The sequence below is a fragment of the Lissotriton vulgaris genome, chromosome 5 (assembly GCF_964263255.1).
Source record: "Lissotriton vulgaris chromosome 5, aLisVul1.2, whole genome shotgun sequence".
Taxonomy (NCBI): Eukaryota; Metazoa; Chordata; class Amphibia; order Caudata; family Salamandridae; genus Lissotriton; species Lissotriton vulgaris.
The window spans coordinates 779,646,090-779,672,076 of NC_141693.1; the positions used below are offsets into that span (position 1 = coordinate 779,646,090).

General features: G+C 45.4%; 1 protein-coding gene across 1 annotated transcript in view; it reads left to right on the forward strand.

The window, feature by feature from the left end:
* SEC31B (SEC31 homolog B, COPII component) overlaps window positions 1-25,987 on the forward strand; it is a 1,335,991-nt gene that overhangs the window by 317,838 nt on the left and 992,166 nt on the right. Inside the window, exon 7 of the mRNA XM_086922250.1 lies at window positions 10,271-10,498. Coding sequence (XP_086778376.1) covers window positions 10,271-10,498 — 228 coding nt within the window. The remainder of the gene's footprint in view (window positions 1-10,270; window positions 10,499-25,987) is intronic.

A 25,987-nucleotide genomic window follows, 5' to 3' on the forward strand; every position in this document is an offset into this window, starting at 1 on the left:
TGTTCCTTTGTCTCAGTCAAACAGACTACAACTACTGAAGCCATCACACTACATCAAAAAGATATTCCGATCCTAGCTCACTCAGGAAAAGAAGTCCCCTGGCCATCGCAAATAAATGGGCACCAAACAAATAGATCTATGGTTGAATTGGAAAATCCACCCAGAGAAGAACCGGGCACAACATCAAAGGGGCAAATAAAACAAAACATGCCGCTGTCAAAAAGTGAACGTAAGAGACTAAGGAAAGCAAGACATAACAAGGCACAGGGGAAAAAAGATGCTACTAGATCCATCAAGCCAACCTTAATTATAAGAACGTCATCGCAAGGACCGAGCAATAAGGACATGCTTAACGCGGAACAGGAAGTGAATGTGGACTGTGGGCAGGCGGCCCCTCTAGTGACTCCGCATCAGGAAGTCAATGTAACAGCCGAAACAAGGAATTCAAATACCTTAAATTCAATACAAGCTCAAATAACTAGGCAATCGGTGGTCGGCTCTCCCCCACAGAAGCCGCAGGTCGCACAGAAAAACATTTTGCATTATTTCCAGAAAATGGTACAGGTACCAAAAGACTACCCCCCAGCATTGGGGCAACAGCAGAGACTTACTCCACTAGCCCCGGTGGGCCAAAAACCACAGCAGACGATTTGTGATATTGAGCCGGCCCTTAAAAATAAAAATAATCTCCCATCAACTGAGCAACAACAGAGACTGATTTCACATGTTCCGGTGGGCCTAAGACCTCAGCAGGCGGTCATTGAAAATACGCTGGAAACTGAGCTGATCGACCCAAAGCAGGGCACCCGAGCCAGACCAGTAAAATCCAACAACCAAACCTGCCCTTTAAAGCACAATGAGAGGCAAGACGCAAGCTATCCAGCGGGCTCAATCACACTCGAAATAATACCACATTACAATTCAAGGGGAAACCATGATATCTTAAATCGGAGTGCCATATTAAAACTCATTAACTTGTTCGAGACGCTAAAGCATGTGAATACAAATCACATAGAAAGCATCGAATTCAGAATAATTCCTAACTCAAATGGGAAAGAAATGACAGTGGCCACATGGAACGACCCGGAAATAGCCAAAGAAGTCTGGCGATACAGAGAAGAGTTTGTCAACTGGGGAATTGAAATTAGGCCAGTGGCGCCAGAAAGATATCCGGGCCCTTTATCAATATCTGCGGAAGAAAGACCAAAACCAGAAGGTGGACTTCTCCGGGGGGCCGTCGGGGGCACAGACACGAACAAGGGGGGATGGGCCAACCTCCGCATAACACATCAAGGCCAGCTAGGGGGGTCCAAAGAGGGACGGCCAATCCTAGCCCCAACACGAAACATATCATTGGCAAGGATGGCGGAAGCGTGAAAACCGACTCTGAGAGCCTGTTCGTGGAATATCAACGGTCTGGGGGGCAAAGCTAATGACGTAGAATTAATGGCATTTTTAAAAGACTTTGACATCATTCTACTTCAAGAAACCTGGTTAACGGCTCCCCAGCACATAGATGGTTTTAAGGAAGTTCAACTACAAGCGATTAAAAGAGGCCCCTCGGGAAGGGCAGCCGGAGGCTTATCCATCTACCTCAAGACTAGCATTGTTTGGACTCCCCTCACCATTGACACAGGACAACAATGGATCCAGTGCATTAAACTTGATATAAAGGAAGACCCCTGCAAAAGCACACAGAGTGCGCAAAATTCCTCGCCAATGATAATCTGTAACGTATATTTACATCCAGACTCTAGGAACAAAGTGGAAAAGATTTTGATTCTCAAAGCCTTCATCAAATCTATGCAATCTGTCTACCCACAGGCAGGGTTGGTCGTGTCAGGCGATTTAAACATGTTCTTGCTTGAAAAGGACCAGGCCCAAACCATGACTCATAACAAATGGAACGGCAGATTCATCCCAAGCATCATTACAAATCACCGGAAAAAGGATAAGTTCGGTCTACAGTGTGCATCAATGTTTGCCGAGGTCGGAATGATTGCTTTGAACGGCCGGTTTTCACAAGATCAACCAGCGGCTCCCACTAGAATTGCTAAACAGGCTCAATCAGTGCTGGATTACACTATGGTGGACTTAGAGACCCTGCAAACTATTGTGAGTTTCAAAATCATCCACAAACTGGAGAGCGACCACAGCCTACTAGCTTTCGAATTCAGTGTCCAATACAAAAGGGCCACCGCATGCAAAGCACTGATCGAACCTCCAAGTCTATACAATCTTAAGAGACTAGTTTGGAATGGCAACAACATCAAAGAAATAATGATGTACGTGAAAAAAGTCACACTGAAGTGTCCGAAGCAGATGCATCCGCCCTCCGGGACAACTGGGAAAATCTGATCACAAAACTAATGGAGAGATTTTCGACTCTAAACCAAATCATTAAAAGGAAAACTGGGAAATCACTGCATGTGCGCTTTGGCCCAATATTGCGTAAGAAAAGGTCACTCAATCGAGAAATCAGAAAGCTACATGCAATAGCCAAGACAAAGGGTGAAGATATTGGCAAACAAATTTATAGCTTGAGACAAAACTACAAAAAAGAAGTGTGGTTAGAAAAAGCGAAATACCAAAATGAGATCTGGCAATCACTACTAGCATCTAGTAAATCTAATAACAACGGGATATTTTGGGCTGAAATTAACAAAGTGGCAAATGGAGCGGCACAGGTCTTCAACGCAAACATTCTCGAGGGCGATTGGATACAACACATCGAGCAAGCCCAAAGGAAAAACATTCCGGCTTGGTGCACTGACCAGCAGACTTCGCTACTAATAAATACCCAAGAAGTGGAGCCACAATCATACGGAAACTGGATAACGCCACCTCAGGTAGCAATGGTCCTTAAAAACTTGAGGTCCAAAGGCGCCCCAGGCCCAAATGGCCTACCGAACGGTTTGTTCAAACAAGACCAACAGTTTTGGGCAGAATACCTCACCCCACTATATAATGATGTATTTCAAACTGGAAGCATTCCCGAGTCATGGAGAGGTAGCATTTTATATCCTATTTTTAAGGCAGGCTCAAGGTCCGACCCAGGCAATTACCGCCTCATTGCACTCATAGATGTCGAGGCAAAAATCTATGCCTCGAACCTTCTGAGGGACCTGGAAGATTGGGTGAGTGCGAATAAGATTCTTCCGATCACGCAGACAGGATTCAGGCCAGGAACCAGTACATCATGCAACCTGCTGGCGCTAAATCTCATGGTGGAAAAAAGTAGGGAAAACTGTACACATGCTTTGTAGACCTCAAAGCAGTGTTCGACACAGTTCCGAGGGAGGCACTATGGCGAAAGATGGCCCACTGGGGAATAACAACAAAGCTGCTATTGGCCATTATAAACCTATACTCGAATACCTGGGTTAGAATAAAACTAGCCAACGGCGATAGAACGACAGGTAAAATCTTCACCCATGTTGGCCTCAAACAGGGCTGTGTATTGGCACCAACGCTCTTTAATATTTTCACAGCGGACTTAGACAACTGCATTGCGGAAACAGAAAGTGATCCACCAAAGCTAGCCAACTACAAAATCAGGAGCATACAGTACGCAGATGACATCGTACTCTGCAGTCAGACCCCGTTGGGCCTTCAACGTTCCATCACAAAGCTCAACGATTACATCTGTGCACAAGGGCTCCAAATTAATTATAAAAAAACGAAGATTGTCTGTTTTGCAGCTCGGCCAGGGAGGAAATCCTTTAAATGGCAAATTGCAGGCAACACATTAGAGCAGACCTCCACGTACAAATACTTGGGAGTTGTAGTCGATGCTAGGTGGTCGCTGAAAAGATCATCAGTCTTACAGAAAGGCACAGGCTATCAAACTACGCTTCGCCCTAAACTTGTTAAAAAGAAAAATGAATTGTCCATCCAATTCGCATTTGTTGAAGATAATATCTGCAAAATTTCTCCCATCTCTCACGTATGGATCGGAGTTGTCCAAAGGAAAAGATGCTAACTTTTTGAACACACAACAATCAGAGTTGTTCAAATACATCTTTCATATTCCGAGGTTCGTATCTCAATCCCAGATCCGCTTGGAATTCGGTCTACTAAACCAGCACCAAATCAGACAAGCAGCCATATTAAAAACATGCTGGAAACTAAGAGCTGCTGAAGAGGACACCCTTATGGGCCATTGTTGGACTGAGATAAATAACCAGAAAAAGACAAAAAACTCATGGAAAATGGTATGGGAGAACGCTGTCTCGAGCCTTAATATGGAAAAGGCATGGAACACAAATCAATCATTTGTGGCGTTCAAAAAAGAGACTAACGCAGCAGCAAAGCAAATATCATGGACTGCAGATAAAGCTGCCACAGCAAATAACAAACATGGATGGACTGTGTTGGCCACATATGGGAAGCCGGAGCCACAACCATATTTAGTCAACCATATATCTGCAGCTGCTCAAAAAATACTTTTAAAATTACGGCTGGGAACCACCATATTAAAAAATCACACACCTGCATGGAAGCAAACATGGCCGACACCCTTTTGTAGACTATGTGGGGAAATGGAAGAATCCTTGATGCACATATTGTGTATTTGCCCATCTTTAACAAATTTGAGACGTTATTACCTACTTCATGTTTTTCGACTTTCTCAAATTAGATCATGCTGCCCGGCCGTCATGCTGGCCCTGAACAGCTACAAACTGCAGACAGCTTGTAGGGCCGCTAGATTTTGCCAAAAGGCACTTCAGCTAATCATGAACACTGAGGTAAAGGACGGCAAAGGTCCGAATCCGACTGTGCAAAGTGCAAGTACAACCGCAAAATCACTATGTACACAGACATTTTAGAAAGTTTCTCTATTTTAATGTATGTCTAGTTTGTACACTTTAATTTTAAAGTACAAGTTGCTTCTTTTATATGAACAATATTGTAAAGGTTTTAATTAACTATATACAATAAAAATGTACTTACTTACTTACTTACCTTTCCTTACATGTAAGACACCCCTAAGGTAGGCCCAAGGTACCCCTGTGGGCAGTCTTGAAGGATAGTTAGGTCAGTCAGTGCCTGGTGAACATGAGCTAACAACAACACATGGCTACGTTATTCTGGCCTTTTGCCCCTTTTACTCTTTTTTTTAGGTCTCGCCTACGCAGCACGCATGCGCTGTAAAGGAGAGAGACCTTTAGCCATCGGCACAGCTTTGGGGACAATAACGTGCCTGCGTTGCATTGCTTGCAATGGCAACGTGTGTACGTCTGGCGATGTCCTTGCGAGAGCGCATGGCGCCATATGGTCGCAATCATCACGCCTTGCACGCTCCCGCAAGGAAATCGCGCAGGCCCCCCTCTCGCCGCACGAGGCGCTCTCGCTTGTTCTATGCTGGGTGTTGATACAGCACAAGCAGTAGAGCAGCTGAAACTGAGAGGAAAACGGGTTATTGACACAGGAGCATCTCAAACATCGTGTGTGTCGGGCGTGGGGATTCAGGTTGGACTGACTTGGAATGTGCTGTTGGGAAAGTGCAAATGTTTAATTGGGCCAGTACTAGAGCGAATATTCCACATTTTTTTTAAATTACGTGTCTTAACATTAGGCAGTTACACCACTTTACATTACACGGAATATATTTACTTTTGACGTGCTGGGTAATAAGGGGATTTGCCTACATTCACATTGTTGGATCTGGGGGTCTCTATTTGGCAGAGATAGGTACCAATGTTCAAATAGGGACCCTTGCTTCTAGTCGGGGCAAGGGGGGACACACTCTTTAGATAACGCCTGCTCACCACCTTGATAGCTTGGCACGAGCAGATAGGCTTATCAAAGGCAATGTGTAAAGTATTTGTACCAACACTCACAGTAACACAGTGAAAACACCACAAATCGACTCCACACTAAAGTATCTTTATCTAAACTACACAAGACCAAAATGACAAAAATCCAACATACACAGTTCAAGAATATGATTTTCAATGAGTTCTAGGGTTTACGTCAAAATAATCTACAGTTGCGTCACGTTTAGCCCAAAGTACCTGTAGATGCGACAAAAGTTCCAAGTGGAAGCTGCAGCGTTGAACAACAAGCGATGCGTCACTCCTGAAACCCTGGTAAATGATGCGACAGCCCCGGTGCACGCAGCGGGCGTGTTGCGACAAATCCGGTCTGTATGGGGAGGGATGCGATACCTTGTATGGATTCCGGTGCGCAGGTTCGGTAGGAAGCGTCTCGCACAGGCACGATGCGACGATCTTCGGGACGGCGACGATCTCGGGTGCGGCGGCGATGCGCGGCACAGCGTTGATCTTCTACTCTTGCGGCCCCTCGATGCGATGGCTCTGCGACGATGTTCGCAGCGATGTGATGCGGTCCTCAAGCAGACGGTGCGGCGATCTCACCCAGCGACGACAGGTTCTGCGACGATACTCGCAGCAACAGGAATCTTTCCACACCAGGTCAATGCGTTCCACAAGCGAACGATGCGTCTGTGACGATCTCGATCCTCGCGGCGATGGGAATTTCCTCGCACTGTCGACGATGCGCCCAGCGAGCGATGCGTGAAAATTGCAGATTGTCTTCTTTTTTCCTTGCCCAGCTTTCCAAACAGCAGGCAACAACTTCCAGAGGCCCTAGAATTGGATCAAGCACTCTAGGAACGGCAGAACTCACTCAGCAAAGTTCAGGGGGGGAAACTGGGGGTGAAGTCCTTTTGTTCCTGGGACTTCTTAACAGGAGGCCAGGTCTCGTCAAGGCCCTTGGAGATCTCTTCAAGTAAGGGGACACAGCACACAGCAAAGTCCTTCCCCTCTCCTTGGCAGCAAAGCAACTGCAGGTCAGTCCACAAGCACACAGCAGGACAGTCCTTCCTCTTCAGTCTTCCAACTTTCTCCCTGGCAGAGGTTCCTTCTTGATTCCAGGATGATCTAAAGTTCAGTGATCTGGGGTCCTGTACTTATACCCCAAAAAGTCTTTGTTCCCTTTGTGCAGGAGGGCTCTGAGGCCGGTCCAAACCAGTTCTGGAGCACTCTGTTTACATGACTCCTTCTTTTCTTTCACAGTGCAGAGCAGTAACATCAAACACCCCACAGGAGGTGGAGCCAGCATTGTGGAGGGAAAGCACAGCCCTGGAACACTTTGTTGACATGATTCCTTCTCTCCTTTGACAGTGCAGGGCAGAGACATCAGACGCACCTCATGGGGTGGAGCCAGCACTGTGGGGGGCAGGCACAGTCCTATTCGGGGCCCAGGTGCAACCCCTCCCTCCCAACTAGATGCAGATCTCTCTATTCACCACTGGGTGGACTCATTCTGTCTCCTGGAATCCCCAAGTCCTGTCACTCACAAACCAGACAGTCAATTCACAAACAGCCAAAGGCACACAGTAGGTCAGACAAGAAAGCAGCCACTTTCTAAAAGTGCCGCTTTCTAACACAGGATTTAAAAAACATCCTTCCTAAAAGATGTGTTATTAAATTCTGAGTTCAGGGATACACACTTCAATTTTCTATCTTGCTCCTATGGGAAGATACGCAGGTAAACATTATACACAGCATTCCCTATTATAGCCTATGGGAAAGATAACCTTTCAATAGTGAAAAACAAAAATGGCTGTAATTCACTACCAGAGCATGTCACCCACACTAGTACATGCTCTACCTTTCACATACACTGTACCCTGCCCAGGGGGGTCCCCGGGCCTTCCATAGGGGTGTCCAATGTGTACAGAAAGTGAAGGGTTAGGCCTGGCCAGTGTGGACACTGGTCAGGTCATCATGGCAGTTAGCAACTGCACACAGGCACTGGGGTGGCAGGCCTGAGACACAATTGTAGGGCTACTCATGTGGGTGGCACAATCAGTGCTGCAGGCCCACTAGTAGCATTTGAATCACCTGCCCTGGCACACTCAGTACACTTTACTAGGGACCTACTGGTAAACCAAATATGCCAATCATGGCTAACCAATCACAATAACAATTTATACAGAGAGCATATGCGCTTTAGCACGGAACAGCAGTGGTAAAGTGCCCAGAGTCCTATTGCCAACAACCACGGGTCAGGAAAAATAAAGGAGGAAGAAGCAAAAGGTGTGGGGATAACCCTGCAAAAAGGGCCATTTCCCACTCACATCGTTTACGGCTAAATGTGTTATTGGAACAAATAGTGTGTGGAAATATATTTCCACTGCCTTTCATAATGAAAAAATCATAACACTGCGAAATTCTGTTTTTTTTCCTGTTGCACCCGTGGTGCAATTGATGGGAAAGTGTTCCAGCATACATTTTTGCATGTTTCCCCAGTATACAGTATTTCTAGCATTCACTAAACCTTCCTGCATCTCCTGTTCTTCCAAACCGTTTTGCTTCCCAGTTCAGAGGTTGTACTGTGTTGCCAACAACCCTTATACTTGTTCTCTGCAATGTTGATACCACACTCTGTTGAATTTGTTATGCCTTGGAAGTAAACCTTGTGTTGTGCCTGTGATCTGTGGGTTGGACATTCTGCTGTGATGGTTTACCTTTGTGTTTTTCCATCTGTGTGTCTTATCTTAGTCTTAATTGCACTTGTAGCCACTGTGTCTGGTTGCCTTAGCTCTGTCCTACTCCTGACCTTTTTCGACAGACTTCTGCAAATCTGCTCAGACTTCTTTTGATCTATCTTTCTGTTCCTCTGCCTGCTGATGTTTACTGCTTTGGAGCGCCTGTATTCCCAAGAGGTTTGCATGTTTGCTATATCCAGAGAGTTCAGTGAAATCATGTGTTGCATCAGCCCACTTCAATGTAAGGCTGTCCTTATTACCCTGGTGTTGGCAGCTCTGTGTGGTTAGAGGTTCAAGATCAGCAACCCGCACCTCAATTGTTCTTGACCTTCAATTATTCTTGTGCTGGGTTTGCAAGAAATTTAGATTTAGCTTTCTATCTGTCCTCTTCACCTACTTATATCAAGTCTTATATATATATCCATTTTACATCTGTGTTATGCAGCTCCTTCACGACATGGCAACTCTTCTCACATAGACTCAGAACAAAAGCAGGCATTGGCAAAGCCAATAGGTCTCTGCTTTGTGTATTACTGCTCGGCCTTGTCTCCATAGCATCCGCAATGCTGTAGAGCTGCAAATCACAACAGGGAAAGTTGGGGTAAATGCCTAAGCAACATGGGAGGGGAAGATAAAGCCAGGGTGGCTGAAGTGGAAGCAAAAGCAACTAAGTTAGGGCAGGAGTGAAAGCAACACACGGGTTGGAGGAAAGCAAGATGGAAGGTGCAGGTGGAGGACACAATTCAGAGAAGCACAAGGCTGAGCGCAACAGGGAGGAAAGTAGGGATGTACACAAGGGAGACGGTTCAAAATGCACACACTCTAATTAAGTGCATCCCACAAAAGAACAAGCATTGGCATAGCCAATAGGTCTCGCCTTTGGGACCTTATAAGTGTTTAGCCATGCAACAGTTGATGTTGTTGCACCAAGGATATTGTGCTGCATAACGAAATACTTAAGGCCCCAAAGCCGAGGCCTTTTGGCTATGCCAATGCTTGTTGATTGTATTGTGTGTGAGAGCTAACCTAGCCCAGACGTCAAAACATTTTCCCTGAGTAATTACACCAGAATAATTTGATTAAAATGTTCACCACCTCATCAGGTCATTTATGAGGTTTGTGAACTTGACTTTATGAAACTGAGGTAGTTACTCAGGAATTGCTTTGGAGGAGGCATGACTGTGGCCATGAAGGGTTCATAGTTACATTAGAAACTACTTTATGGTCTTAGTAAGAAATGTGTTTAGGAGAGAGTACAGACATAGAGCATAAGAGTAACAGTAAAGGTAACATTTTCTATTCAAATCGAGGGCTGAGTCCTTAATGGTCCTAGGTCTTGAAATATGCATTTAATGCAGTTCTTGTTAATAATGTAGTTTTGTCATTTTGAAGAGCTGCAGGTAATAGGAGTCACTATTACCCATTGTAATTGTACTCAAGTTATCGAATCTTGAAGGAAGAATAAGCCTCAGTTTTGTGAGAAAAAAGTTGTTCATGGCAAACAGAGTAGATTGCTACCATTTTGCATTATTGAGGGCCTAATCATATCCATGGTTTTGAAGCTTTACATTTACTATTAGGATTTAATACATCATTGTTACCTTGCTGTTTCCAACATTATCTGAACTGTTCCTCGTTGTTTCTCTGGGTATGCCTGTGTAATAATATTATTCACTTTCACGTCCTTATATCTCCTTGTTCCTTATTCATGTAAAAATGTACGTGTTTGATTAGTTTTTTCGTTTCTCGTAGTTTGGAGGGAAATTGATCACCTTCCAATCCCCAAAGCCTATTCCGCAACAAACACTGCAGCCTTTCCGTCAAGTGTTTATCAGCCAAGTGGTCACTGAGGAAGAGTTCCTGTTGCGGTCAAGAGAACTACAGACTGCTCTGGGATCTGGAAACCTTCTCCGGTACTGCCAGAACAAAATACAGAATGCGCAACTGCAGCTTGACAAGAACATTTGGAACTTTTTGAAGGTAGTTCCTAGGATCCTTTCAAAGTTCTGACATTTGTTTATTGTCTGAAACTTGATTATTTGTTTATCTACATGTTATCAATTATATGTGTTGCATTGAAATGTATGTAGTGGCGTTAAATTTTGTATGCACAAGTATTCTGCACTTTTTTATTTTAATTTCTTTTAATGTGTTTTACTACAGCAAGCATTTTGATCCACGAAAAGTAAATCAAAACTAATTTTTCACCTATAACTCTGTTATGATCTTTGCATGTCAGGTTGGAATGTTGTCAGGTTGGAATGTTGTCCATCCTTCTAGAAGTGTATGTTTCATCTGGAATGTGGGATTGTAGTTATTCCAGTTGAGTCGATTGTTGACTAGTGCTGGTGCAGTGAACTGACCCTGTAAGGTGGTGTCGAACTTTCACCAATAAACCTTAAGGACACTTACCTTTTCGTGTGTGTCTTCTTGGATAGACTATCACAACACTGGCGACGAACTGCATTGGAGGAGACTGTAACACCGGGCCACAAACCTCTCCTGAACCCAAGTCTCAGCTCTCGCGCTGCTGGTTTGAAGACCAACCCAATGGAGTTTTTGTTTAGCCCGCATTGGCAGAGTGGGAATGTACTATAACTTTAGGGGCAATTCAATTATTGTCTTTGGCACTGCTTTGGCTAGGCCCTGCGGCCGCAACAAGGCACGCAACTTGGAGGTTGAAGGAGCATCAGCATTTCCTTTATCAGGGACACACAGCACTTATGTAAAGTTGTGAGGCATGACGTAGAGGGAACCATTTCGATGTGCAACATGGGCTGCCATTTTGAAGTGGAGTTTACCAGCAATTGTTTTGTAAGTGTCAGAGGCACACAGTTTAGACATCACCAAGTGAGCCATTTTGTCTTCGACGTTCACGTCAGGAATGAGGCAGGCACGCAGTGTTGACATTCACTTCATCATCGAGGGAGGCATTTTGGATTGGGCATACATCGTATTTGTCACCATTTCTTTTATTGAGAATTGCATCACATGTGACACGCGATTTGATTGAATTAATACAGAGGTTACGTAGGGTTATTGGTGCGCACCTTGGATACCTATTTATTTCTTTTTGTATTTTTGTTTTGTTTTTTTGCACCTGATTTCCCTTGTGGTGGGATTATTTTACATACTGCTGATATTCCTTTTAGCCGTTCTCCCCAGCACTATAAACAGGTATTGCAGCCTTTGGGAATGTGTTGTGACTGTATTTTATTTTTCTGGTACTATAGACGGACATTTCAGGCTGTACTTCTCCACTGGATTTCCTCCATAGTTTAATTCTTGCAGATCCTGTGAATTATTGTCTGAAGGATGACTGCATCTAACATGCCTCCATTTCCACCTTTTCTATCTGAAAAGGGAGAACCTCTTCTGCCATGGAGGAGATGGAAATATCGAAGGCTGAAATATCCATGACTGCTTGGAAATGAACCTTTAGGGAATGCAGAAGGTGATCCACGGGATGTTTTTGATATGTCTGTACAGATGTTAGAGAAACATTTTGAATCAAGGATCAGTGTTGTACTGAAACACAAGTTCTTTACAATGTGAGGGTTCACGAAAAGTTGTTGCCAAAGAATCCTGATCTTAGGGAAGCAATTGCTGTTATGGAGGGTATTCTTGGGTGCGCGTATTGGGTGATGAACGCCAAAGTGACCAATGTGAGTGGAAGGTATAATGATGTACAGATTTCAAGGGTGAAGTCTGAAGGGAAATTACTGGTGGGTATTAAAAGTAACATTGTTAAGATGAAATGTTTTCGTTGTGGCAATCCTGGTCATGGTGCAAGTAGTCCCAATGTTATGCCAACAATTCTATGTGTTGGAAGTATGGGAATAATGGCCTTTTTGCCCGATTTTGCAAGGATGACCAGGATCAAATAGTAGATATATGGTGTCTGATGAGCTAAATAAATCGTATTTGAATATCGACCCAAAGTCTGGGTGATGTAGATGTAGGCCCCATTGTCATACCAGAGTGTCGCGTCACACTGAATGGTAAGGATGTTGTGGTATTGCTGGCTCTGGTTCACCCCAAGCAGTGGTGGAGGACAGAAATAGGGAAAAAGTGTTTGGAGGTGAAGACAGTTCCCTTCCTACCCCAGGTATCAACCGGTGAGTTATGAGGGTACCAATTTGAGGTTTTGGGATGCATTGTCATGAAAGTTGAATTAAAAGGTAAAGGGACAGTAGGGAAGGTATTTGTGGCCAGGCTGGTGGACTACTTGTTGGGATGGCGTCACCAGCGAGACATGGGTATCACGCTTAATCCCAACGCCTTGGAGGAAGTTATAACTGTGACAGATCTGAGTTGACATGAAGGTATAATGTTACAATTTCCTGAAGTATTTAGCAGAAGGTAGAGTCTCTTTAAAGACTTAGAGCATAAGATTGTTTTAATGAGTAATGCTGTATCCTGTGTACATAATGTCAGCAGAGTTCCAAATCTCATGTTGGAACCCTTGAAAATTAAATTCAGAGGTTGACAGCTGATGGTATAATTGAGGAAATGGAGTCCTTGGAGTGGCTGGCCCTGGTAGTATTGGCACCAAAAGATGGTGGCAAGCAAATCCAGATGTGCGTGGATCTTAGGGATTTGAACAAACCTATATGGGTCGACAGTCAACCTCTTTTAAGTATCTTGTTTCACTATCCACCTTCACTTTGTGTCCCCATCATCTTAATTGATGCCTGAACTGTGTACGTCCCTTGTCCTGACATTTGTCCTGGTTGCAGCTTTCTCTGAAAATGTCTGAGTGTTATTATTGTAACTGTAACCTGTTGTACCTTGTTTAATGCTGCAGCGTTCTGATGCCTTCCTGCCATGTCTGCGCTGTAAAAAATTGCAAAAATAAATAAACACTCTCAAGTTACTTCTAATTTGTGACTTTCAGGCATCGTAAAAAGAAAAAAACGGCACAAGCAAACCCGAACACTAACATGTGTATCTGCCCATACTTGTGAATTATTAGTAGTGTGGGTGACCAGACCCTGTTCCCAATCCCTTTGATGGAGCACAGGCCTCTGCAATGTGGGCGCAGAGGTGTCCAACCCACACTTCTCCCGGCCCTGTGGCTAAGAGCCTTTCGCAGCTTGGGTGGTCACAGCAGAGCTGGCACATATACCCAAAGCCGCTGCACACAGCCTAGAGCCATGGGCCAGCGGGGTTTAAAGACAAGTAAAGTACATAAAAGACCGTGAAATTCCCTGAAAAGAATAACAGTTAAAAAGTGAGTTATGTTTAAGGATCAAACCACAGAAACTCACCAGTGAAATGTATGTTGTTATATTTATATTACACACTTGTGAGGGCTGTTGTGTCGGTATGGTTAAGGTAGACCTTCAATTAAAATAAGTTGGACTTGCCATTAAAAAGCTATTCCTTTTTTTATGGAACAGCTTTAGCACCAATTGGCAGATTTTGACAATGCGTCCCCCCTCCTAACTCACCCACTCAATAAAAAAAACAACTGAATATTGGTTTGGGTTTTTCATTCCAAGGTTTACAGTTTTGTCAAGGTGCGGGAAAAAAGGGAGTGGTAGTCAAAAAAAACGTTTTCCGTTTTAACTCCCATTAGAATGTTTTCTCTCTCCTACACAAGAAAATACACAAGAAAATACTGAATGGAAAAGTATCAGAGTCGGCATGAAATCAGTGTAAAAGCACGGCAGAACTTTACTCAGGAAATACATTTAATTGGTTTGGTGTAAACCTGTTTAATGGTTTTCAAGAAGTTAGCATTCTGAAAATGTGTTGGTGGGGCTTAAAAGGATTATTAAGTGAGAGATAACTTGACAGTTGTAAAGGTGATTTATTTATTTGCTTATAACTTTAACATAGTTTGACAAATTCACAATAAATTTGTCAGATGCTAAGAATGCTGATCTTCTCTGGTATCTTGAAATGTGTTCATATTTGCTAGGGGGTGGGGTACAATTAAAAAAGAGGGAGGGTATATAAAGTGTTAATTTGCTAATAACTGACACATTATTTGATGGGCTCATATTAAATTTGGCAGAAATTTAGAATGTTTAGACTTTTGTGAGTATGGTAAGTTTTGTGTAGATCTACCAGTGGGTTGGGGTGGCTGAAGATGCATGCTCAGGCGAAACCTTATCATGTGCCATAACCTTTGTGATGTTTAATGAATCTGCTTGTAATTTGGCAGGCTGTTAGCAAATTGAGTGAGTGCAGGAACCTCAAATTTCATGTCGATCTGACATGGGGACAGAGTTAAAGGGAAGATCAAAAAATGCTTGATTTGCCAAAAACTTTGGAGTACTTTTATAGTTCCACACAATACTTAGTAAGTACTGAATACCTACTCTTGATATTTTGAGTTTTATACAAATCCATCAAGGAAGTAACTCTCAAAGAGAATGAGTCAATAAAGCAAAGTTTCTTTTTTTACTCCCATAGGAAAATTATCTCTTTGCTTGGAAAAAAATAAATCTGAACTGAAATAGACCAAACTTAGCATGAAATTAACACTTTACTTAGGGAAGTGCCTTTGCTTGGTTTGATGTAAATCGTTCAGTATTTTTTTTTTTTAGAAATCATCTTTAAAAATGATATTAGGTAGTCTTCAAACTGTTAAAAAGGTATCAATAGCTTGAGAGATGAGAGGGTATTTTGTTTATTTGCCTGTATTTTTGGCACTGCTTTATGAATTTACATGCTCCGCTTACTCTTAGTATTTTGAGATCTGTGCAGATTTATCAAGGAGGCTTCATTACGTACTGGGGTAAAAAAAGGATTAATTTGCTAATAACTGTTTGGAGGTAGGGGAAGTTTAAAGAGGGGCATACATGTTTTAATCTGCTAAAAAGTTTTTTTTAAAGTCTGAGAACTTTGGCAAAGTTTTACAGCTCTTCAAATCACCTGGCAGATACTTACCCTTTTGGCCTCCTCTTGATTTTTGGAGTTTCATCCATATACATCAACATGGGAAACACCAGAAAGGGAGGATAGTCAAACAAACCGTTTCTATGCTTGTAACTCCCAAGGAATATTAGCTCTACACCACCAAAAAGAATGACGAACAGAATTATCCCAAGCTTGGCATGAAAATAGCCCTTTACTGAGGACAGTGCCGTTGTTTGGTTTGGTGTAAACCTTTTCAATACTTTTGAGAATTAAGCATTGCAAAACATTTGCTGGGTATGTTTGTAAGGTTTAAAAGTTAGAGATATCTGGACTGCTAATCCAAGGACAGTCCACAACCCTGCTGTCTGCAGACCTAAGTTAAAAAAATAAAAGCCCACCCGGTTGGACAAGTCTTTTGCTCCTATTGTCCATTTTGTACCTAAGGTTCAAAGCTGGGTTTGTGGACTCAAAGGAAACGATCGGCTCACTGGAACAGAACATTTTATCATGCAACCATCATTACAAGGTGCAGTCCCCACACCCTGTTGAAAAAGCAAAAAAAAAACTTGAACAAGACATAACAGAACAGGGGAGAGAATCTCTTAACCCCATTGCCTCATTAGGGAAGTGGGCAGAGGCAAATCTCCCATATAAAGAAAACAAAAGTTACAGAAAAAGGGAGCATCCAATATTAGAAAACCTTTTCCTAGGTCCACAGGCTTCAAGCAATGGCTCTCGGACCTTTGTTGGTACCCCCTGCTGGTTTTCTGGCCTGGGTTCAGGTTTGCAAACACTGCAGGGACAAAGCAGGCCCAGTAAGAGCCGACAGGTCTTTTAATTGTTCTTCAAATGCCCAAAAACGTATCTGTAAATAATAATAAATAAGTACTAATATGAAAAATATATATGTAATTCAAAAAAACTAAATATAAGTAGCCAAGTCCTGCTTGGCTTCCCATTGTTGGTTGTGTGCAGGGACTTGCTGAAGTCTAAGATCTGAGGCCAAAGCATACTACGAAGCTGGCTATCTTTTCTTATTGGGCTGGCAGCATAGCCTGTTGCCAAATCTGTCTGTGCGCAGCAGATAAGGGAATACTGTCACTGAAGTAGGATGTAGTTGCTAACTGCTGTTTTTATTTGCATTGCATGAGCGACACGTGATCACTCTTCGTGTAGGATAATTGGTAAGGGTACCTGACTACAACTCCCTCATCCCTCCCCACACATAACTGGCATTTCCCTATGCCACTAAACTCACCATATGATTTATCACCTTAAATGTACAGGGATTACGTTCAGCACATCACTATTACTCAGTATTTGCTTATATCAAAAGACAGCAGGCACACGTTAGTTTCCTACAGGAAACACATCTCACTAGCGATGAACTCCAACGCCTAAGTAGGTGATGGAGAATCGAAATTTGCCTAGCTTAGTAACGGTAAGTTTCAATTCTATTAAGGACACGGAGGCGAGGATTATGCTTTTCTCTCTTCGCTGTTTAATCACATAAAACCACACAGCAGCCAGAAAAGCATCAAAACTTGAAAATTTTCCATTTGTATTCCAAACACAGGAATAATCAGAACAAAAACATCATAATCACATTTTCTTCGAACCACAACTCCCATCAGTCCAACATTTGGTAGTCCTTTCTTAGTGTCCATAGAGCCGAAGATAGGGCGTCCATCTTGTGAACTCCTCCTCTTTCTTCGTCGCGAGTCAAGCCAAAGTCTCAACGATCCTGTTTCGCACCATCATTTCCTGGCGGAAAAAAGAACAACGTGAGCTTCGCCATACCCGTAAAGCCTGAAAGCAAATCATCCAAAGCATTATAGCAAGTCATTGACATGTAACAAAAAAGAACAGTAAAACCTGAATGTAATCCAGAAAACGATTTACTTACTCCAGTACGGGCGGGATCTCCGCAGGAGGTATGGGTGGGATAATCCTCGCCTCCGTGTCCTTAATAGAATTGAAACTTACCGTTACTAAGCTAGGCAAATTTCGATTCTATGTCAGGACCGGAGGCTTCGGATTATGCTTGTTTAAAGCTTGTTAACCACCAAACTTGCAATATCCACCACTGGCTTGAAATAAAACCATTTGAAGGTGGAATCCGAAGCTCGCATTAGGTCTTCTAAACGTGCCCCAAGGGCGAATGCTTTGGAGGCCATGGCTCCTCTTGCGGAGTGAGCTCCGAACTGTTTTGTATCAATACCAGCTTCCTGTAACACCCAACGCACCCAACGGGCTATAGTGGGGGAAGAAACCGCCTTGTGAGGTTTGCGTAACGCAATCAGAAGCTGCCGCTCGCCCGGAGGGCGAAGTTCTGTTGTGACATCCTCATACGTTTTTAGACATTGTACCACACACAACTTAGGGACGTCCGCAAAAGCTGGGTATGAAATAGACCTTGTAGCAGATTTTGTGCGGCGGCCCACGGTAAAGGTAACCCCATCTGGAGAAAACGCTCTCGCCGTGATATCCAAGGCGCGCACGTCGGACACCCTGCGACATGACACCAAGCAGAGGAGCATAGCCAGTTTGGCAGACAATTCCTTTAATGAGAGATACTTGTTATGCTGCCAAGAAAGGGAAAGGTTTAATACCACATTAACGTCCCAGAGGACAGAGTATCGCGGTTCTGGTGGTAAGGCAAGCCGCACTCCCCTGAGGAGTCGACAGACGAGGGGATGCTCCCCGACCGGCACTCCATTCAACTTTTCATGAGCTGCTGAAATGGCAGACCGTATCGTGTTAATAGTCCGGTATGCTAAGCCGGCCGTTAATAATTCCGCCAGGAAATTCAGGACGGGAACGAGTTCTGCGACCATGGGATCCAAGTCCCGTCGAAGACACCAACGAACCCACCTGGTCCAAGCCGATCTATACCTTTTTGCAGTGCTACCTGCCCAGGCTTTGGACAAAAGGCGCTCAGCCGATTCCGAAAGGCCTGGGAGCGACCAGCGTCTCCGGAAAGCCTCCATGCCATGAGGCGGAGAGAACCCTGGAGGAGATGGTGAGGGTCCCCGTCCGGATTGAGGAGAAGACGAGGGAGCCGGGGGAGTAGGATTGGAAAATCCCAGGAAAGTTCCGGAAGAACTGGAAACCATACTTGCGACCTCCACACGGGTGTCACCATCACCACGTCCGCCATCTCTCGGCGAAGCTGGGCCGCGGCCCGCACTATCATGGAGAAAGGCGGGAAGGCATACGGTCGTTCCTGGCTCCAATCCTGGAGGAACGCATCTGTCGCTTCCGCCAGAGGATCTGGTCTCCAGCTGAAAAATCTCGGCAGCTGGAAGTCCAGACGGGACGCGAACAGGTCTATGGAGAATGGACCCCAACACGTTGTCAGCCAGTGGAACACCTGAACATCCAGCTTCCACAGGCTGGAGTCCCGTAGATATCGCGAGTGCCAATCCGCAACTTGGTTTGCCTGTCCCGGAAGGTATTCTGCCGTTACCGAGATCTGATGGGCGTGACAATAGTCCCAAAAGTCTTTCGCCAGATCCGCTAGCGCTCGTGACCGCGGACCCCCCAAATGGTTCACATACCGAACCGCTGAAACGTTGTCCATTCGTAGAAGGACACAAGACTTCACCGAATCTCTGGTCCAGCAACGGACGGCAAAGGATCCTGCTAGAAGTTCCAAGCAGTTGATGTGAAGCCGCTGTTCGTCGGATGACCAAGCGCCGCCTGTGGAGAAAACCCCGCAGCGGGCGCCCCAACCGGACCTGCTGGCGTCGGACTCTATCACCAAGTCCGGAACGGACCCGAAGATTGCACGGCCGTTCCACGCCTCCATGTGGGTGAGCCACCAGGACATTTCTTCCTTGACCTCCACTGATAGAGGTATTAGGTGGTCGTAGGACAGCCCTTTGCGCAAATGATGCGCTTTGAGACGTTGGAGGGCCCGGTAATTAAGAGGGCCCGGAAAAATCGCCTGAATGGACGACGAGAGGAGTCCCACCACTCTGGCAATCTGCCGGAGAGAGGTGTGCGACTTGGAGATTGTCGCAGTTCGTGCTTGATTTTGGCCATCTTCCTGGACGGAAGACTGAGAGTCGTGTGTATAGAATCCACCATGAAGCCCAAGAACACTATGGTTTGGGCGGGCGTGAAGACCGACTTGTCTTCGTTGATAATGAATCCCAGACCCTGCAACAGGGAGACTGTCTGGGATAGATGAGCGGTCAACCTGCTCGGGTCCTGGGCCATCAGCAAAATGTCGTCTAGATAGACGATCAACCGAATCCCCTGACTCCGCAGGACCTCTATCGCTGGGTGTAAGAGCTTGGTGAAACACCAAGGGGCCAAGGAAAGCCCGAATGGAAGGGCCTTGAACTCGAAGACCATGTCCTTCCAGCAAAACTGGAGGAAACGGCGGTGAGGCGGGTGGATGGGGACCACCAAGTACGCATCCTTGAGGTCCAGGCGAACCATCCAATCGTTTGGGAGCAGCACGTCCCTCAACAGATGGATGCCCTCCATCTTGAAGGGATTGTACACTACCCAACCGTTGAACTCCATGAGGTTGATGACTGGCCGCTTGCCTCCGTCCACTTTCTCCACGAGAAAAATATTGCTTAGGAAACCCCCGGGGTGACGCTTTGTTCGACAAATAGCCCCTTTGCGCAACAGCGCCGAGACTTCCTCGTCGATCAACAGCACGTCTGGCTGAGAGAAGGTTATGGGACGAGGCGGCTGTAGCTGGCGCGGCTGATCATAAAACTCTATACGGAACCCCCGCACGGTCTGAAGGACCCATGCATCCGTCGTAATAGCCGCCCAAGCCTGTGGGAAACATGCCAACCTTCCCCCAATCACAACTTGATCCGCAGGGATCACACTTACCGTGGGAATTGTTGCCACCGGAGTCATTTCTGAAGCCTCCACGTCCTCGGAAGCGCTGACCCCTCGTCGGATAGAAATTGTTGTAGTTTGCAGAGGTGTTGTAGTTTCCTCTGCCGGAGCCCTGCCCTTTATTGGGTTGGTTTTGACCGCCACAGCCGGTCGTGAGGCCCCTGCCACGACCAGCCCCTCGGGAAAAACGTTTGTGGAAGACCCTTTTGATAGTGGACTGGGCCTTGTCCAATGAGGTGAATGTAGAAACGAATTTACCCATCTCCTTTATAAACGGTTCTCCAAAGAGACCCCCTTGCGCGACAGCGCCTGCCTCTGAGGAGGCCAAATCTCCCAACTTGGGGTCTAGCTTAATTAGTAGAGAACGTCGCCGTTCCGTTGAGAGGGCGAAGTTAGCGTTTTCCAAAAATATAACGGCCCTCTGCGCCCAGTTAGACAAAACCTCCGGGCATATGGGGGTGCCCGACACCTTGGCCTCCTCTGCCATATCAAGAATCTTTGTGAGCGGGCCAATGGCTTCCAGTAGCTTGTCTTGGCATGAACGCCAAGAACGATCGATACCTTTACGGGGATCTTTAACAAACTTGGCCATGAAAGTGGCCATCTTCCAGTCTAACTCTGGTGTCATAGCTACCTTACCCTCCAGAGTAGGACGGGGACACTCTCCTCTCAGGCAACTGCGCGCCTCCTTTTCTAAGGGCTTGCGGAGGCGGCCCGCCACAAACTGCGCGACCTTGTCCCCAGGTGCCCAAGCAGCCGACCGCGGATGAATTATCTCATCCTGGTCGAGCATGCCCGAAGTGTCCTTGGGTAACTCCGCCGCGGATGTGGACAGTCGCCAAGACCGCACGGAATCTCCGTCCTCCTCATCCGTATCCGTAGGGGAGAAACCTCCCGGGGAGGGAGGGGCAGTGCCAGCCGATGTTGAGGGGACCTGAGGCGGGAGCGACACAGGGGCAGGCACGGTCGCCTTAGCCAGAAAAGCGTCCCGTAGGCGCTCGAAGGCGTCCTTGTCCACGCCCTGCGCGCCTCCAGGGCCTGCATCCCTACAAACCTTCTTGGCCGCCGGAGGCTGCCCAGGGTCAGCCGCAGGCGACCCTGCAAGGCCTGGCGCCAACTTAGCGCACACCTCCACTATGCGGGCGGATAGCCTGTCTTCCATGGGCCCTACAATCTCCTGAACACAACGGTAAATCGACTGATCTACAGCCGCATAAAACTCATCGTCTTGGAGGTACTGATGAGATTCTTCCTCCTTGACGTAATACCCCTCAGCCATGACGCACCTAAGGCGCAGCTATAATTACCAGAAACTGAGGGTTTTGTTGGCGTAGAACCTGCCAAATATGGGCTAACCGGAGGCTAGCAACGTTTGTATGCCGGCGGAACCTGGCAGTCACGAAGGCAGCACCAGCCTTCACAGCGCGCCGACCCTCTCACAGAGACCGGGTCACACCGCCTCCCAGCGCTCTTAAGCGGGTACCACCCCAGCGGCAGCAAAGCTGCAGAAAAGGTGCTCAAAACCTGCCCGTAGGCGTCAGCGCGGTCGAAACCACCAATACAGACCTCAACGGGGCGTTCAGACTCGGGGCAATACAACCCAAGAAGGGCGTCAGGGTTAGGCGGCAACAGGGCTCCGGCGCGACTCCTGCTCCCCAGCGCGGCTCCAGTCAGCGAGACGGAACCGCGCTAGGGCAGACGAGACGCTACGGCGCCCTCTAGCGGTAATATAGGTACCGCGGAACACACGGGGACATCGCGTAAGGGGCGAAGGCGTCCCCACGATGAAGGGGCTCTGTAGAAGGAAAAACCCAACAGAACCCGCCAAATAACAAATAACCAACCTATATAAATATAGGATTCCCACACAAGGAAAAAAAAAACCCCCACACAAATCTGTGAGAGAGAGGGAGAAATAGCACTTAACTGGCTGCGAAGCAGCGAAGAAAGAGGAGGAGTTCACAAGATGGACGCCCTATCTTCGGCTCTATGGACACTAAGAAAGGACTACCAAATGTTGGACTGATGGGAGTTGTGGTTCTAAGAAAATGTGATTATGATGTTTTTGTTCTGATTATTCCTGTGTTTGGAATACAAATGGAAAATTTTCAAGTTTTGATGCTTTTCTGGCTGCTGTGTGGTTTTATGTGATTAAACAGCGAAGAGAGAAAAGCATAATCCGAAGCCTCCGGTCCTGACATAGAATTACGGTCCACAGCATGGCATATTCTGCAAACACCTGGGGTCCACTGCTCTGGATACGCCTGTGTATCCCCTTTCAGACCCAAAACAAGGTCATCGATAAAGAGAGCAGATGCGTACTTGCTGAGGGCCGGTTAGACTGTGAGACTGCCCTTCTAGGTAGCATTTATGCACAAAACTCCCAACAAAAGGCATTCTGGACGACTCTATCAAGAGTCTTAGCCCAATGGGTAGGTACCTTATGGATACTAGGTGGGAATTATTACAAAGTACTTGATGTCTCTCTTGATCGTTCCACACCTCTCTCCCTCATGCCCCAGCACATCAACATTCCAAACAGTTCTCTAAATGGGCACAACAGTGGTCCCTTCTCGATGCGTGGAGAGCCCATAACCCACACCTATGCCTTTACTCTCATTATCCCCCACACAATATTTACTTCCATGTAGACCTTTTTATGTGCTCCCAGGATTTATTTCCACAACTTCTCCACTCAGAATACTTGTGTCGTGTGATATCAAACCGTGCCGCACATGTAGTAGACATCAAGTGGGGTACTCCTCACCTGCCGATTCCAATCTGGAGGTTATCCATAGATACACTGGATGACCCGATATTTTGTGATACTCATTTAACCCACATAGCCCAGTACTTTGAGGAAAATCATGGCACATCCACCAGCCATGCTGTTGAGTGGGATTCCTTTAAAGTGCTAAGGGCTTCAGCTTTAAAAACATAGCTGAGTTCGCAGGAAGTTTGCTAGGGCCATACGAGATGCAGATGAGGCAGTTCACTGTATTGTATAACTGCCCCCTTCTTGATTACATGACACACCATGCCGTTATAGATGCCAAAAAACAACAAGCTGCTTTAGTAGAATTGAATTGAATATTGTACTTGTATAGCGCTGTGCCACTCCCAAGGGAGCATCCTGGTACTAAGCAGCAGTGAGTATGACTGTATAAGCTTTAATCAATCTTGATCGAAACTTGGAGTAGAAAAGCATCAGATAATGAGTGAATAGCACAGATCATTAGGGATGCCAACAAGCCAGGTTTTGAGCTGCTCTTTAAAGATTCTTTCAGATTCAATGAATTTCATCTCCCTAGGGAGTAGGTTCCAGGCTCTTGTATGCAAGAAGGTAAAGGATTTACCTCCTCGAGTTTTAAGTCTGTGTGCAGGTGGTTTGAGCAGGTTGGCTTGCGAGTACCTAAGCAGCCTTGAGGTTGTATAGTGGGTGAATCTGTAAGTTAAATATTTTGGTCTGAGTCCTTTAAATGCTCTGAAATTCAACATGAGGATTTTAAAAAGGACTCTTTTATGCACTGGCAGCCAGTGTAGTACTTTTAAGGCTGCTAATGCAGAGAAGCTTTGAGGGAGTTTAAGTACCAGCCTGGCCGCAGAGTGTTTCACATCTTGGAATTTCTGCAGGTTTTTTTTTTAAGAGCCTGCCTACAAGCTATTGCAATAGTCCAGTCTAAACGTTATCAAGGTAAAAGGAACTGTTTTTCAAGCCGATAATGGGAGATATTACAACAAATTTCAGTGCTACTGTTTTAGCTTGTGGGCGGAATGACGAGGAAGCATCACATTTTACACCAAGGTTCCTCACAACCTCCACCAAAGGAGGTAGTGGGGTAATAGCATTAGGCCCCCATTGTGCTTGGTCAAAGGAGTTGGACTTCTTGAGGAGCAAAATCTGATTTATCTCCGATTTATCGGTGTTGCACTTGAGATGGTTGGTGTGCATCCACCAAATAACTTCAGTTACACAGTTTTCAACATTGGTCTCAGAACCTTTATCCAACGTCAAAATTCATTGTCGTCCGCATAAGATGTGGATTAAATACCAACGAAGGTGATCATTGAGATCAAAGGGCCATATAGATGTTGAATAATGCAGGGCTGAACGCAAAGCCCTGGGGTACCCCTGGTGTGACAGGTTTTTCTTTAAAATAAAAAAAAAATTTCTTAGCTTCACTGTCTGTCTGCGGTCAGAAAGGAAGGATTTCATCCAAGCCAATGCTCCTTGGGAAATCCCACAGTCCTTGTGTCTTTGCAGCAAGATGTCTCGGAAGATGATATGAAATGCGGCTGATAGATCTAATAAAATCCGCACTGCATTTTTCACTGCATTGAGTGTTAATTTCACCATGTGTACAACTTCTAACATGGCTGACTCTGTAGAGCGTCTTGGATGGGGACCAAACTGCAGTGGGTTTAGAATCTTTACCTCCTCTAAAAACGCAGTAAGTTCGTTATTGACCAACTTTTCAGTGATTTCGCTTAAAATCGGGAATAGTGAGATTGGACGAATGTTTGAAAGGACAGTGGGATCTGCTAGCTGCTTTTTCTGTAGTGGTTTAACCACTGCTAGTTTCCAATCGGGCGAGACTACAGTCGTAGCCAATGAAACATTCACAATTTCATTGGTCACTGGATTATTGCAATCTACAGTGGTATGAAGTACACTGGGAGGGCAAGGATCATGTGGAGATCCTGATTTGCAGGTTAAAATAGCCTGTCAAGACTGAGATAAAGTAATAGTCTGAAAAGCTGTCAATAATGGTCCTGTCAGGGGAATATTACCTATCAAGGCATCATCGAGGGGGGCGAGGGCAGTTTTGGGGGTACCCTGATTGATGGTACCTATTTTCTCCTAAAATAATTTTGATTCTTTATCGTAAAACGGTTGAGAGGAGGGGATATCCCTTGCAATTACTATGAGTTGTAGTACTGATCTTATCGATTTTAGGAGGAGAGGATATTCCTAGTCATTACTGTTGGTTGTAGGAACGATTTATTGATTTTAAAAATAATTTTTTGATTCAGTTGTGAGCTTTTCCTTGCTTTGGAAGTAAATAGATCTTTTTTTGCCATCGTGATTTGACTGTGATATGTTGTCAGGGCCCTTCTATATTGAACTAGATCTTCCGCATCATAGGCTCTTAGCCATCTACTTTCATGCTTTTTGCATCTAATGTGATATTCTGCTTTGGTTTGTAATTACCATGGGGCTGACGTCTGGAACTTCGATTTGTTCTTGAAAGGTTTTACTGGAGCAACTTCATTAATACAGTGGCTGATTCAGTTTGTAAATACTGAAACGTCTTTTTCCACATTGCCTGACATAGTCACAGTGGACGAAGATAGCACCCTAGCCAGGGTTGGGTCTCCGCTGTTATAATTTTACAGAATGCACAGCCCGCATGCTGTGGACGATAAACCCAATCATCTACTGGCATGGCTGATCCGACTGGAAACACATACTTCCTTAATTACAGAAATCCCCTCAGCCACAGGCCCAATTTTGAGTTCCCAATCAGCTATACTACGAGCATTTAGCTTTTACTATGCCGAGCTATACAAGGCACCTTCTTCTCCACACCATGGCACAATTATATGCTTTCTAACCCCCCTCCCTTTGCCCACCATCAGTGCTGTGCTACGAGAGGAGCTCTGTGAATTCATCCCTGTGGCTGAGGTAAAGAAAGCAATACATGACTGTGTGTGTAATAAGCAGTCAAG